This window comes from Cucurbita maxima, unplaced genomic scaffold (genome assembly GCF_002738345.1).
Source record: "Cucurbita maxima cultivar Rimu unplaced genomic scaffold, Cmax_1.0 Cma_Scf00020, whole genome shotgun sequence".
Taxonomy (NCBI): domain Eukaryota; kingdom Viridiplantae; phylum Streptophyta; class Magnoliopsida; order Cucurbitales; family Cucurbitaceae; genus Cucurbita; species Cucurbita maxima.
In genome coordinates this window covers 1812534-1825552 of record NW_019272036.1, presented here as the reverse complement: position 1 = coordinate 1825552, position 13019 = coordinate 1812534, and the positions used below count along the sequence as shown (strand labels likewise).

General features: G+C 34.5%; 2 protein-coding genes across 2 annotated transcripts; one reads left to right on the top strand and one right to left on the bottom strand.

The window, feature by feature from the left end:
- Positions 1–3352: 3352 nt before the first annotated feature.
- LOC111494509 lies at positions 3353–6286 on the top strand. The gene is made up of 4 exons (XM_023144450.1): positions 3353–3618; positions 5346–5442; positions 5648–5702; positions 5814–6286. The coding sequence occupies exons 1-4, from the start codon at positions 3478–3480 to the stop codon at positions 6034–6036; spliced, it is 516 nt and encodes a 171-aa protein (XP_023000218.1). The 5' UTR covers positions 3353–3477; the 3' UTR covers positions 6037–6286.
- Positions 6287–7265: 979 nt separating this feature from the next.
- LOC111494507 (NADH dehydrogenase [ubiquinone] 1 alpha subcomplex assembly factor 3-like) lies at positions 7266–10260 on the bottom strand. Its single transcript, XM_023144449.1, has 5 exons — positions 9994–10260; positions 9785–9901; positions 9663–9697; positions 8728–8828; positions 7266–7579 (listed from the first exon to the last, which is right to left on the bottom strand). The coding sequence occupies exons 1-5, from the start codon at positions 10167–10169 to the stop codon at positions 7493–7495; spliced, it is 516 nt and encodes a 171-aa protein (XP_023000217.1). The 5' UTR covers positions 10170–10260; the 3' UTR covers positions 7266–7492.
- Between the last annotated feature and the right edge of the window lie 2759 nt (positions 10261–13019).

The following is a 13019-nucleotide window of genomic DNA, read 5'->3' as shown; positions in this document are numbered from 1 at the left end:
ATATGTGTGTATGAGATGTCATGTTGTATTATGACATGAATATGAAATGTTTTCTTAGATCTTAAATTAGTATATTACATTTCTATTATAATATTTTCCTTAATTTTATTTTTACTTACTTTAAATATTTCTTTTGTATTATTTTAAGATCATTTTCAGCTAGTAGAAAATTAGGGTTACATATTAACTAATTATAATAATTAACAAGCTAATTATCATTTGGGACGAGTTAAATAGTTATCTCTAATTTTATTAATGAGAAATTACATTGAATATTATATTATATTCTATAAATTATATTGAAAAATGAAAATTATCTATTAAAAAAATTCTTCAAAAGGAATATTTTTTTAAAAAAATCCACCACGAACCCAATTCCCACAAATTCTCGATAGAAAATCATCACCTAAAAGGCAGAGACATGAGTGCAGAAAGCTTCCACATCTCTACCCCGAGATATCTCTAGCATATATGTCATTTACCACTAAGCTAAACTCACTTCAACTTTCTTGAACTGATTGTTATGTCACGAGTAGTCTGATAATGATTCAAATAAAAAATACGATACAAAAACTATTAAATGTGTACAGTATTGTTCTCATCATAACCACTAAATACCACACGGGAAGCTAGACTAATTTAAAGTCTAATGGTCATTCAAACCGTTATGGTGACTCTGATATCATATCTCCTACCAACAAACATAATTGTATAACAGAAATCACTCCCTTCCTTCCTAACATTTATTAAATTCAATTGAGTTTATCGATTTGATAATTGAGTTAGACTATTAATTCAATAATTTCAAAAAACTTAAATTTTATTTTTCAGCTTTCAATTCGAGTTTAACTGTATAACAAGCTAAGTCTACTACAAACAGATATTGTCCGTTTTTGCCCATTACGTATTACCGTCAGCCTCATAGTTTTAAAATGCGTCTATTAGGGGAGATGTTTCTACACTTTTATGAGGAATTCTTAGTTCCCTTCTACAACGGATGTGGGATCTCACAATCCACTCTCTTTGGGGGTCAGCGCTTTGCTATACACTGTCCTTCGTCTGACTCTAATACCATTTATAACAACTCAAGCCTACTGTTACCCATTACTGATTTACATCGCACATAGGGCGTTCGTGGGCGGTTATTTCCATGAGATTTACATCGCAGTTGCTATTTCTTCTTTTATTTTTTTTTCGTTCCGTTACAGACATAAACCCGAAAGTTAAAGGGAACCAACCAGATATTCATTATTTAATTCAAAAAATCTAAAACCAAAATAAATAAATAAATAATCATTCCAAAACCCTAATAATGATGAATTATTTCATGAGCATCATAGCTAAGAACAACTCCCCTTTAATGACTTGGTGGAACTAGGCAACCCATCTTCTTGTTTGCATTAATATCAAAAGTGCTTAGCTGCGTGCTTACATAGCTTCACTTTGAAGACACCCATTGCCCACCTCACCCTATCTTATTAATAATGCCTTGCGAGACCAATAAATTATGTTCATCTCACTTTCTAACTACAATTCATCAAAATTAATGTACTTTATTGCAAAAATAACCATACTACCAATAATATACTTTATTACCTATTTTAATTATTCATTAAAGTAACCGTCGCGATTTAATGGAGATCTTTTTATGTTCCCTTACTTTTCGAAATTGTTTCAAAAATACCCTTTTGAGAACTTATGCTCAAAGTCGACAATATCATACAATTGTGGAGAGTCGTGATTCCTAACCTTGTATTAGAGTCATGCCCTTAAATTAGCTAAGAACAAAGGGTGTACTTTGTTTGAGGGCTCTAAAGAAAGAACTCGAGCCTCAACTAAGGAGAGACTATTCGAAGGCTCCATAGACCTCAGGGGAGGATGGTTGAGGATTGTTGGGAGGGGAGTCCCACACTAGCTAATTTAGGGAATGATCATGAGTTTATAAGTAAGGAATACATCTTTATTGATATGAGGCATTTGAGGAAGCCCAAAGCAAAGTTATGAGAGCTAATACATCTTTATTGATATGAGGCATTTTGGGGAAGCCCAAAGCAAAGTTATGAGAGCTAGGGCCTCTCCATAGTATAAGAACCAGTCACTGAATGAAGTAGGGCTATAGACCTTCTCCATAGTAGACGCATTTTAAAACCGTGAAACTAATAGCCGATACGTAACGGGTCAAAGTAGACAATCCTGTCTTTTATCTCTTATACAACCAATAATTACTAAATTTAATGTTTCCACAATGAATGTGTAACCATTTCTCGACAAGATGTTGAGGGGAAAAAATTAAATATAGGTCCAAATATATGTTCATTGTAGGGTACCCCTACTATGCATAACTTTCTTTTATTGATCAATACGACAAATATTTGGTATAAAAATTTGAAGTTTTCATATAATAAAAAATGAATATCCACTATCATTCCCATTTAATTTTGCACGGTTAAAAGTAACGAAAAAGTACAACAAATACTTTTAATGCATAACGTTTTTTTTAAAAATTAGGTCATATGTGAACAAAACTGAATCGAAGAGTCTCGGATAGGAGCATGCATGACAAACATTCGTTAATGGAATAGTTCTCTATGGACTTGACTTGTTACCGAGGCCGAGGAGGGAGAATTGGGTTGAGTGGAATTCTCTTCCTCTCACGTTATTCTTCAACCTATTCCCATATGTTATCTTTCGTTTTCTTAATGAGTAATTTATGAAATTATTTTGAAAGATCGAAGGAAAGTAGTCCAATAAGACATAAATCTTTGACCATTGATAAATGGACCAAGAATTAGCCAAGGTCCAATCAGGATCTAAGAAAAGAGAGGATTGGGTCATTTTGGGCTCGAGTTTGAAACGGGACAAAATAGTTAGGTTGACTTTGACCGATTTTTTTTAGTTTTTCACTATTTTCTTTTCGGTTCTTAAGATCTTTCTATGAATTTTTTAAGTTCGAGTTTTAAAGTAAAAATTGGGTATTTGATACCTGCTCGGGACTTAGGTGTTAAACTAGGACGAAATCAGGTATTTTTTAAGTTCGAGTTTTCTATTTTTATTTTATTTAGGTATACAATTCTCTTAGCAAAATTTCTAGGACGAAATCTTGAGATACTTTTTACTTGTCTTTTGTGAGTACGAGACCTTACTTTTACAACTACTCGAAGCAAGTCTACATAAGTCTCTGACGATCCAAGTTATTGTTATTTACGTAATGGGATTAATAATTAAAATAAATAAAATTTAAGAATTTAATTGACAAAACCATTAACCTCAATTTTATAATTTAAACAAAGGATAAATATTTTTTGTTTTGTCATTAAAAATAATAATAATAATAATAATAATAATAATAATATGCTCACAAGGAGCATCGGGAGGGGATTGGAGTCACCGCCACAGACCAAAACGGAGGCTCATTCTCTGGTTGGGGTTTCACCGGAACGGTTAAACTGAACGACGGAGGTCGCCGGGCAGTGCTGGATGGCGGCGAGTACAACGCAGATTGTTCTACCGGCCATTCAATTGAAAGCGACAGACTCAAATGGCGTAATTCCTCCTTCGAACTCAACCTCTTTTCCCCGTCTATCAATTCCAAAGCCTTCTTGGATCGTTAGAACTGAGGTAATTCGCATAGATAAACTTGAAATCGTGTTGTTTTAGGTCTTCGAGATTAGGCTGCGGAATGCGAGAATCATTTTGCTCCATTTGGCCGGAATTATTTGCTTTTGTTACTAAACCATTTCGATTGAAAATCTTGTTGTTGTAATCTTTCGTTTATCTCATTTCCTGAACTCTCTATTGAAGAGTGTGTGTGTGTGTGTAATAAGTCTCTGAAACTGCATAGATTCAAAGCCTGTTTTTGTTCTCTGCTCTTGAATTCTCTTAAGGTTTAGCTTATCTTAATGTATGAAGGTTTCTTATTTCAACTTGACATATTTTTAAGTCTTTTTTGGATCCTTCCTCTACATGGGACAATGATTATAGCTCTTAATTGAAGTTAGGGTGTATTTTCAACAGAAAAGTACCTAAAATTGTGCTTCTGTTTAGTCTATTGATCAGGAAAATGGCTGTACCTGCTGTTTGATTGGGGTCTGATAGAACAATCTGTGACTAATTTTCCAAATACTATTTCAGATTAAAGGTCTTCATGGGAATACATGTATTGTTGATTGTAACTTCAATTTTAGTTTCATCATTCATTTATGAATTGTTTGTTCTGAAGACTGTTGAATCTACTTAGATCCTAGTTTATTCAATGCAAATTTTAAGGTTCTGGGCACGATGATATACTCTGCAAGTAATTTTTCTTTTGATATAAATGATTTCCTACTTGTACTCTGTTGTGTGTGCTTGGTATTTCTGCATTCCATATAAGAGGGCTGGAAGTGTTTTATTTCTGAATTTTACTTGGAGTGTTATAAAGAAGTATAATGAGAGGGATTTACTAATCAAACTAAGTGACGGTTGAATAAGAGGTCAAGTGTTAGAGCATGATTGGGAGTATCTTTTTCCATTGCTAAAATCACCTCCAACATAGTTATTTTTGGCAATGGTGTGAACATGATTTTGAAAATATCCAAAATCACTTAAAAGTGATTCTCAGTCACGTCAATTGGTTCGGAGGTTGTTTTGTTGAATAATCGACTAAAAATCACTTTAGAACATAACCATGATTTTTAGTAATTTGATGTTTTAAACCAAACATTAATTGTGAGATCTCACGTCAATTGGGGAGGAGAACGAAACATTCTTTATAAAGGTGTGGAAACTTTTCCCTCGCAAACGCATTTTAAAAACATTGAGGAGAAGCTTGAAAGGGAAAGTCTAAAGAAGACAATATTTGCTAGTGGTGGGCTTAAGTTATTACAAATAGTATCAGAGCTAGACACCAGGCGATGTGCTAGTGAGGAGGCTGAGCCTTGAAGGGGGGTGGACACAAAATGGTGTGCCAGCAAGGACGCTGGGCTGTGAAGGGGGGTGGATTGATGTGGTCACACATCAATTGGAGAAGGGAACGAGTGCCAGCGAGGACACTGGTCTCAAAGGGTCTTGAAGAGGGTGGATTGTGAGATCCCACATCGGTTGGGGAGGAGAACGAAGCTTTCTTTGTAAGAGTGTAAAAACATCTCCCTAGCAGATGTGTTTTAAAAATCTTGTGGGGAAGCTCGAAAGGGAAAGCCTAAAGAGGACAATATCTACCAGTGGAGGGCTTAGGTTGTTACGTTAATCATTCAAAATAATTTTTAGTTCCATGAAAATTAAGTGTAAAACCAAACATTAAACGTTTCATACAAAGCCCTTATTTTGTTTTCCTAGTCATCAGGGCAGTGTTTCCTCTTTCACTGCAGTCAAATGTCAGGAGAGAAAAAAGAAAGAAGCCAGATCCACCTTGTGCGATATGCCATGGAAGTGGAAGAGTTGATTGTCACAACTGTTGTGGAAGAGGTTTCTTTCCTCTCTCTCTCTCTCTCTCTCTTTCTCTCACACATCCCCTCTATTTAATGGATAATTAGGCCATGTTGATGGTATTCAATTTATGGGCTCAAAGATTTTTTTTTTCCTCTTTAAGTAACTGACAGATGTTATGTTACAGAATTGAATTTATTTGTTCAATCCCTTTAAGTAACATGTTCATATGCTCTCAAACTAGGGAGGACAAATTTTGTTCACCTAGAAATGCTTCCAAAAGGGGAATGGCCAAAATGGTACGACTGTTTATGATTTTTTCTTTCTCAACTGAAAACTTCATAATTGTAATCTCTTTTCACATTACCAAACTTGATATCAAATGAACTCGCATTTAAATACTGTTGCAGGTGTAGAACTTGTGGCGGGAGCGGTCTTGGCTACTGCTCTCGCTGCCTCGGGACAGGAGATTATCGGTATATTATGGGGTTCCAATTCATGAAGATGGAGGACAATGAAAATGAAACTCAGGATGTCATGAAGTATGAAAATCAAACCAACCAACAATGTCGAGGTCCCAGAGGCGCAGAGTCTCTTCTACATGATGAGTCGAGTTCAGAGCCAGAAATTTGAGAGAAGGTACATGGCGTGGCAATGGTAGAACAGCTAGGATACAATTTGACTTTACATTTTGGATGGATCATAAAAAGGCCGTCTAATCAGAGGCCAATTTGACATAGCTTTAAGGGGGCAATGGTTCATCTGTATCCCTCACTTTTGTAACTGTTGAACTAAAACAATAAATCAGCTCACTTGGATAAGACATCATACCCTCAACGACACATTGAGAGACTTGAATCCAATCTAGAAAATAATTGGATTATCTTTTTTTCTTCACAACTTTTTTATAATACTTATTTTTCCATTTTACAGCATGAGTATATAAATAGGGCCTGAGTTTGTAGAAACTAAGTTTCAAAATGTTCCTTTTTAGTCCTCACTTGGGGAATTGACACCCAAGGGATCGTTTGGCACGCAGTTTTAGGATAAGAAAAACGTGTGTTTAGAGTGCAAATGGATTTAGAACCCGGGATTATTTTTTTCTTTTGCTATTTTTTTAGATGTTTTATGAATCGCAAATCCCGAATTTTGAATTTTGAATGAAGTATTTAGCTTATGTTATAGTCTAAGAATATAAAAATGGTTTGTTTCCAATAATTAAACATGTTGATTACCATCCAAATAAAAAATATAACATGACTAATTAAAGTTTTGTTATGTTTTTTTCATGGATTGACATGTAGAGAACAAGAAGGAAAAAAAATACACAACTTCGATCCTAGTTACTTTTGTATGACATTAATCAAAAAATTCTCTTGTAATTTTTTAGAGTGATTTTGCCAAAGTAATTTGATTACATCAACTTTTGTAGAAGTGTTTGATTAAAAATTGTTTGAATGTTCTTTTTTTTTTTTTCTTCACAATTTTGATCAAATTAAAAGTGTTTTTGAATTTCCACAATAATTTTAGAATCATCAAATTGCTAAAAGGTATTATAGTTGAAATAAAGGGAAAAAAAAATGTTAGAGAGAATAAATAGAAAGCTAAAAAAAGTTTTAAAAAAAAAGTTTAAAAAAAAAATATTTTTAGAATGGAATTCATTTAAAAAAGTCGATATCTCAATTACTCATCGAATACCACTCGTGAATCGCCTTCCAAGTGGTTTTGACCCTCAACTATTACCAGACACCACCACTCGAAAAGGAAGACAATTTTAGACATGTCAAAATCATTTCTAAACATACTCCCACGAACAACTCGAAAAGGAATGATATATGAAAGAGCCAGCTTCTAAGATAGGATAATCAGGAATATGTACTTAATTTTCGTGCCAAATGACAGGTATAAGTTGCCAAACGCTTATTGCTGAAAACAATTAATGGCAGGTTTTGATAATCACAGGACATACAGAACAAAAAAGAGAGTATTACTTGCCAGTCATGCTACAAATGACTTTGGGAATACTTGAGACCGAGAAGAACTCTGCAATTGAGAAGCATCCTTGAATGTCTTCATCTGCCTCTGGGATTCATGAAGAAACTCCATAAGGCAGAAGGGCTGCAGCTACAATTCTACCTTCCTCATTTAAGATGTTATATGTTGATGTCGCATTTCTCTGCAAATAACCCAATTGTGTTGGTATAATAAGCAATAACACCTCGTTTCTGTAAATGCCATGTATCTTCATTATTATCAAAACACAAAGGGTGCAAAAAGAGAATGTCCATTTTGCCATAAGAGCTCATGTTTCATTCCTATATACGTATTACCCTGATTTTACAGATAAATATGGATGAGGTTTCTACATCAGTCCCTACATGATCATGGTTATTGATAACTTACTCAACTCCACCCCCACCACTTAGTTTCGTTTCTTTTACGACCTGATATAGTTCCAAAATCTGATTAATAAATTTAGGTGTGTACAAAGAAGTTTGAACCAAACTGATGAAGTGATTGTAAGGAACACAGCAGATCACTTGTAACGGCCCAAGCCCACCACTAGCAGATATTGTCCTCTTTGGGTTTTCCCTTTCGGGCTTCCTCTCAAGGTTTTTTAAAATGCGTCTGCTAGGGAGAGGGCTCCACATACTTATAAATGACGTTACATTCTCCTCTTCAACCAATGTGGGATATTACAATCCACCCCCTTTAGGGTCCAACGTCCTCGTTGGCACTCGTTCTCCTCTTCAATCGATGTGGGATCCCCCAATCCACCCCCCTTCGGGGCCCAGCGTATTTACTAGCACACTGCCTCGTGTCCACCCCCCTTCAAGGCTCAACCTCCTCGCTGACACATCGCCTAATATCTGGCTCTAATACCATTTGTAACAGTTCAAGCCCACAACTAGCCGATATTATCCTTTTTGGGTTTTCCCTTTCAGGCTTCCCCTCAAGGTTTTTAAAACGTATCTGCTAGGAAGAGGTTCCCACACCTTTATAAAGGTAAAGGGTGTTTCGTTCTCCTCCCCAATTGAGGTGGGATATCCCTAACTAGACAATACAGTAACGATTCTACAATCTCTTTTGACTAGGCCACTAGGGTTGGTAGATGTTTTCCCTCCTCGTTTTAGTTAAAGATTCAAAATACTGTTTCTTATCAGAAAAAAAGAATATACCGCTTTCCCACCAATCAGTCTCAGGCACGTAAAATAGCTCAATATCTAGATTTTGAGTTGCATGAAAAATATTTATCTTAACTCTACGATACCATAAACAGGTCTAATTATAAAACAAACCGACGTAATTTCAAACCACAAGTACCGAGTCTACAGCTTCCAACTTCATGCCAGTGGAACGAATGAACTGCCTCAATTCAGGATTAACTGGTTCAATATATCTCCCACAGCCAAGTACTAGAATTTCTGAAATTAGAGAGAAAATAATCAAGCTTTCATATGAAGAAAAGTAATCAGCAAACGGTAGAAATCAATAAATTTTTGCTTGCACAGAGCAACATATGAACAGTAGATGCATTAAGGTGATGACTGAGTGTTGAAAAATAAACAACATTTGGTTAACAGGGCAGCTTAAGACCTTAGAAGCATGCCTAAGAAAGGAAGCCATCAATAGTATGAACAACAAAAGTACACCATATATGTGTCATCCAGAGGCTGCTAACATTATATTTTGATATATCCCAGACTAAGAAGCACGGACACTTTAGTTTGACTAATGTATCTATGTTCGAAATGGACACTCCTCGACACTTGTTAGCACAATAATATGTTAGACATTGGCCATACAAAATCAATATAGACGCAATATTTATCAAACACATCAAACAAGATGTAATTTCCTTTTTGTATAAAAATGATAAACATTTTCAAGATTGTACATTTTCATAAACATGTGTCCTTGTCGCGTCCGTGTCCTAGATTTAAAAAAAAAATGGCGTGTCACAATATCCGTATACTCTCAGAAAATTAGAAGTTCGAATTTCTACTGTGACATGTGGTAGTACTACAAAAAGAAACAAATGATGAAGTCTGTCTTGTGCTCAGGCACAGAGAAATCGAACCATGAAGGACCTTGCTCGTTCACAGACAAGAAAAAATATCATAACCAAGAAATGAAAACTCAGAGAAAAATAGCTCAAGAGAAACGTCAAACTAGGTAACTCCAGACATTCATATTTGAACTACTTAAACAATGTTCAATAATTCAATCCTTTATTCAAACACAACACCAGATTTTACCTGGAATAGGCCGGATAATTTGGAAGATAGATAAGCTGCAAAAGATACATTTCAATCACCATAAAAGAAGTAGTTAGTAAACAAAATATTGTAAACTAAATAAGACGAAATGCATAGCAAACCTCTCAGGCGTAATTTCCGAAAATTTCTTAGGACTCCAAGACATCAACAAATCCCCAACGCATAGCAAGCTCCCCTCATAATCAAGTCCGTTCACAGTGAAACCCGTCTCAGTATACCTTAAATTCCAACAGAAAAGAAACAACAATATGAAATCGAGGAAGAAATCGATGCAAAAGGAGGAAAAAAAAAAAAGGAGTTAGGGTTGAACCATTGAAAGCGAAGCTGATCTTCAGGAACATTATCGATGAGATTGATCTGATCGTATAGTGAAAAAGCGCGTCTCAATGACGGTAGAGGCTGGCTGAGACCAGGTCTCCGGCGATCTTTTCTAATGCTTCTGATAAGATTCGGCAGTGTCGCCACCGCTTTCTGTCTCGCCGCCATTTTTCTCGGCCCTTTTCTCCGTCCCAAAGATTACACCTTGTTCCGTTTAGTCCCAAATCCTTCTTAGTTTTTTGTTTTTCTGTTTAGGTCACAACTTCTCTCTATTTGCATTTGTGACCCGCCTAATTTTTTTTCTTAAAAAAAATTGTTACAACTATTAAAAATATTTATATTAAAATTAGATGATAAAATAGAAATTATGCGGACTAAATTTTTTAAAAGAATTAAAAATATGGGAAAAATAACCCTCGGAAACTCGATCTTCGTGCATTCTATGTGGGGATTCCTCACTCCGATCCCCACAAAAATAAATAGAGATTTTCACGAGATGGGGAATGAAAGAGGGGGCGGGGATGTGGATGGAGAAGGCTATCTTGTCCCATGGATCTTTTATCTATGACCTCTTTAGCTGACGTTATCGGTATATGACTATAACAAAATTGTGACAAGCTAAAGTTGAAATAGTTTGAGGGTTCGAAGTCTAATAGCTCAAACCCCCCATTAGCGCGTATTGTTCTCTTTGAGTTTTACCCTTATAACGAATGCTTCATTCTCCTCCTCAACCGATATTGAATCTCACAATCCACCCCCTTTGGGGTCCAGCATTTTCGATACCACTCATTCCCTCCTCTAATCGAAGTGGGACCCTCCAATCCATCTCCCTTTGGAGCCCATTGTCCTTGCCAGCACACCACCTCGTGATCACCCCCCTTCGAGGCTCATTCTTCTCTCCAACCGATGAGAGATCTCACATTCCACCCCCTTCGGGACCCAGCGTTCTCAATAATACTCATTCCCTTCTTCAATCGATGTGGGATCCTCTAATCCACCCCCTTTCAAGGCCCAATGTCCTTACTAGCACACCGCCTCATGACCACCCCCTTTCGAGGCTTACTTCCTCGCTGGTATATCGCTCGACATCTGGCTCTGATACCATTTGTAACAGCTCAAACCCATCGTTAACAAATATTGTCCTCTTTGGGCTTTTCCTTTGAGACTTCTCCTCAAAGATTTTAAAACGCGTCTACTGGGGAGATATTTTCATACCCTCATAAAAAGTGTTTCAGTTCTCTTTGCGAACCGAGGTAGGATATCACACAAAGTAGAAAGCTATTTATATAGAGTAAAAAGGGGGTTAAGAGACATGAACACATAGTGCATTCCAACTAGCCAAAATCCTTAATAGGTGATGTTGAAGCAAAGATAGGTAAGCAAGTGGGGGAGATGGTGGCAACAACTAAGCCTTCTATACCATAAATACCCAATCTATTACTTCTTGTGCTCTAACAAAAAGTGATGGTCAACAATGAGTGTTTGCATGTCTAAAGACATTATCATGCTTTTTTAGAACCAAATTTTAAGATTAGATAGGATATGTCTTGTCCTTCCTATCCTACTCTTGGATCCATCATCATTTTTTATTATTATGAATTTTATACTTTTAAAACGTTTATTTTATTCATGTATATCCTGTAGGTAGATTTGGGTCAAAATAATCGTTTTTCTAAAAATATAGAGATAAAAAACGTATAGGAAGTTTAGAGAACAAAAGTTGAGAAAGTGTATGTGACACCCGAGTAAAAGAAAAGTATATAAATGAACCGATATCACATTTGAACTAGAGTGATCCTTAAAAAAAATCTACCAAAACCAAACAAGGTGGACTGTAACAGCCCAAACCCACCGTTAACATATATTGTTTGTGTTTGTCTCAATTTTTAACGGAGACTCAACCTCTCTACGATGTATATTTCTTAATAAACCACATGTACAACAAATCTTCTCGAGTTTGTCCCTTTTAGAATACAGCAACTCATAGCTCAAAACCACTCTTCCAAAACTAAAAAAGAACGTACCTCCTTCAGCCACTTACTCATAAAAATATGAATAAGATAAACATGAAAAAGTCGAAAGAACGAGAAAATTGCAAGTATCCTAGGCTTAAAAGTGTGAGATTTCATTCCAGTTGGAAAGGGGAACGAATCATTATTAGTAAGAGTGTGGAAACCTCTCCCTAACAGACGAATCATTCTTTGAGCTGTTACATAAAGTATTTATAAGATAAATATTTATACCAGAATTTAGATCTAAGAACTTGATACAAATCGAGTAATCAATTCATCAAACTTTCAACTTCTTTTACGAACACTTTCAATTTGATTATCAAATTTGATATGACATATATATATATATATATATAAAATATTGTTTTTAATGTTCATTTAATTTTTTTTTCTCCACCTTACAAATTGGGAGACATGTTAGGTAGAAGATTTATGTACCTAAAGAAAAGAATAATTTTTAAGAATAATAATATTAATAAGAATAGTTTGTTACCCACAAATGCAAAAAGATTAAAGAATAATATTCATAATTAATATAGTTCTCCCTTTTCTTTTTCTTTTTCTTTTTTTAATGAAATGACATATTAATAATATATAAATTGAATTTTAATGATTTGATTCATTTTACTAAATATTTAACTTTTTCAAATTTTTATATATATATATTGTTATAAAAAAAATTAAATATTTTTTTAATGGACTATTTTTCTTTTTCAATATAATTTTTATTAAATATATATATATATATATATATATATATATATATAAAATATTCTAATAAATTTAATAATATAATTAATAAAATTATAATATAATGTTCTAAATTTTTATATCTAAGTTTTACAAAATCTATTTTTGGGAAAAAAAAAACTAAGAATCCAAATATTTTCTTAAAAAATCTAAAATTTATTCTTAAGCTAATATTATTTTTATTTAAAGGTTTCAATTTTTTTTTTTATATATTAAAAAATTTCTAGCTATAGTTTTTTTTTTTTTTTTTTTTTTT

Excerpts from the sequence above, each read along its gene's own strand:
- LOC111494509 (XM_023144450.1), top strand. The coding sequence starts at position 3,478 with ATGGCGGCGAGTACAACGCAGATTGTTCTACCGGCCATTCAATTGAAA. Across the intron at positions 5,443-5,647 it reads TCACAACTGTTGTGGAAGAG|GGAGGACAAATTTTGTTCAC; the intron begins GTTTCTTTCCTC and ends CTCTCAAACTAG. Across the intron at positions 5,703-5,813 it reads AAAGGGGAATGGCCAAAATG|GTGTAGAACTTGTGGCGGGA; the intron begins GTACGACTGTTT and ends ATACTGTTGCAG.
- LOC111494507 (XM_023144449.1), bottom strand. The coding sequence starts at position 10,169 with ATGGCGGCGAGACAGAAAGCGGTGGCGACACTGCCGAATCTTATCAGA. Across the intron at positions 9,698-9,784 it reads TCGGAAATTACGCCTGAGAG|CTTATCTATCTTCCAAATTA; the intron begins GTTTGCTATGCA and ends TATCTTTTGCAG. Across the intron at positions 8,829-9,662 it reads AATTATCCGGCCTATTCCAG|AAATTCTAGTACTTGGCTGT; the intron begins GTAAAATCTGGT and ends CTCTAATTTCAG.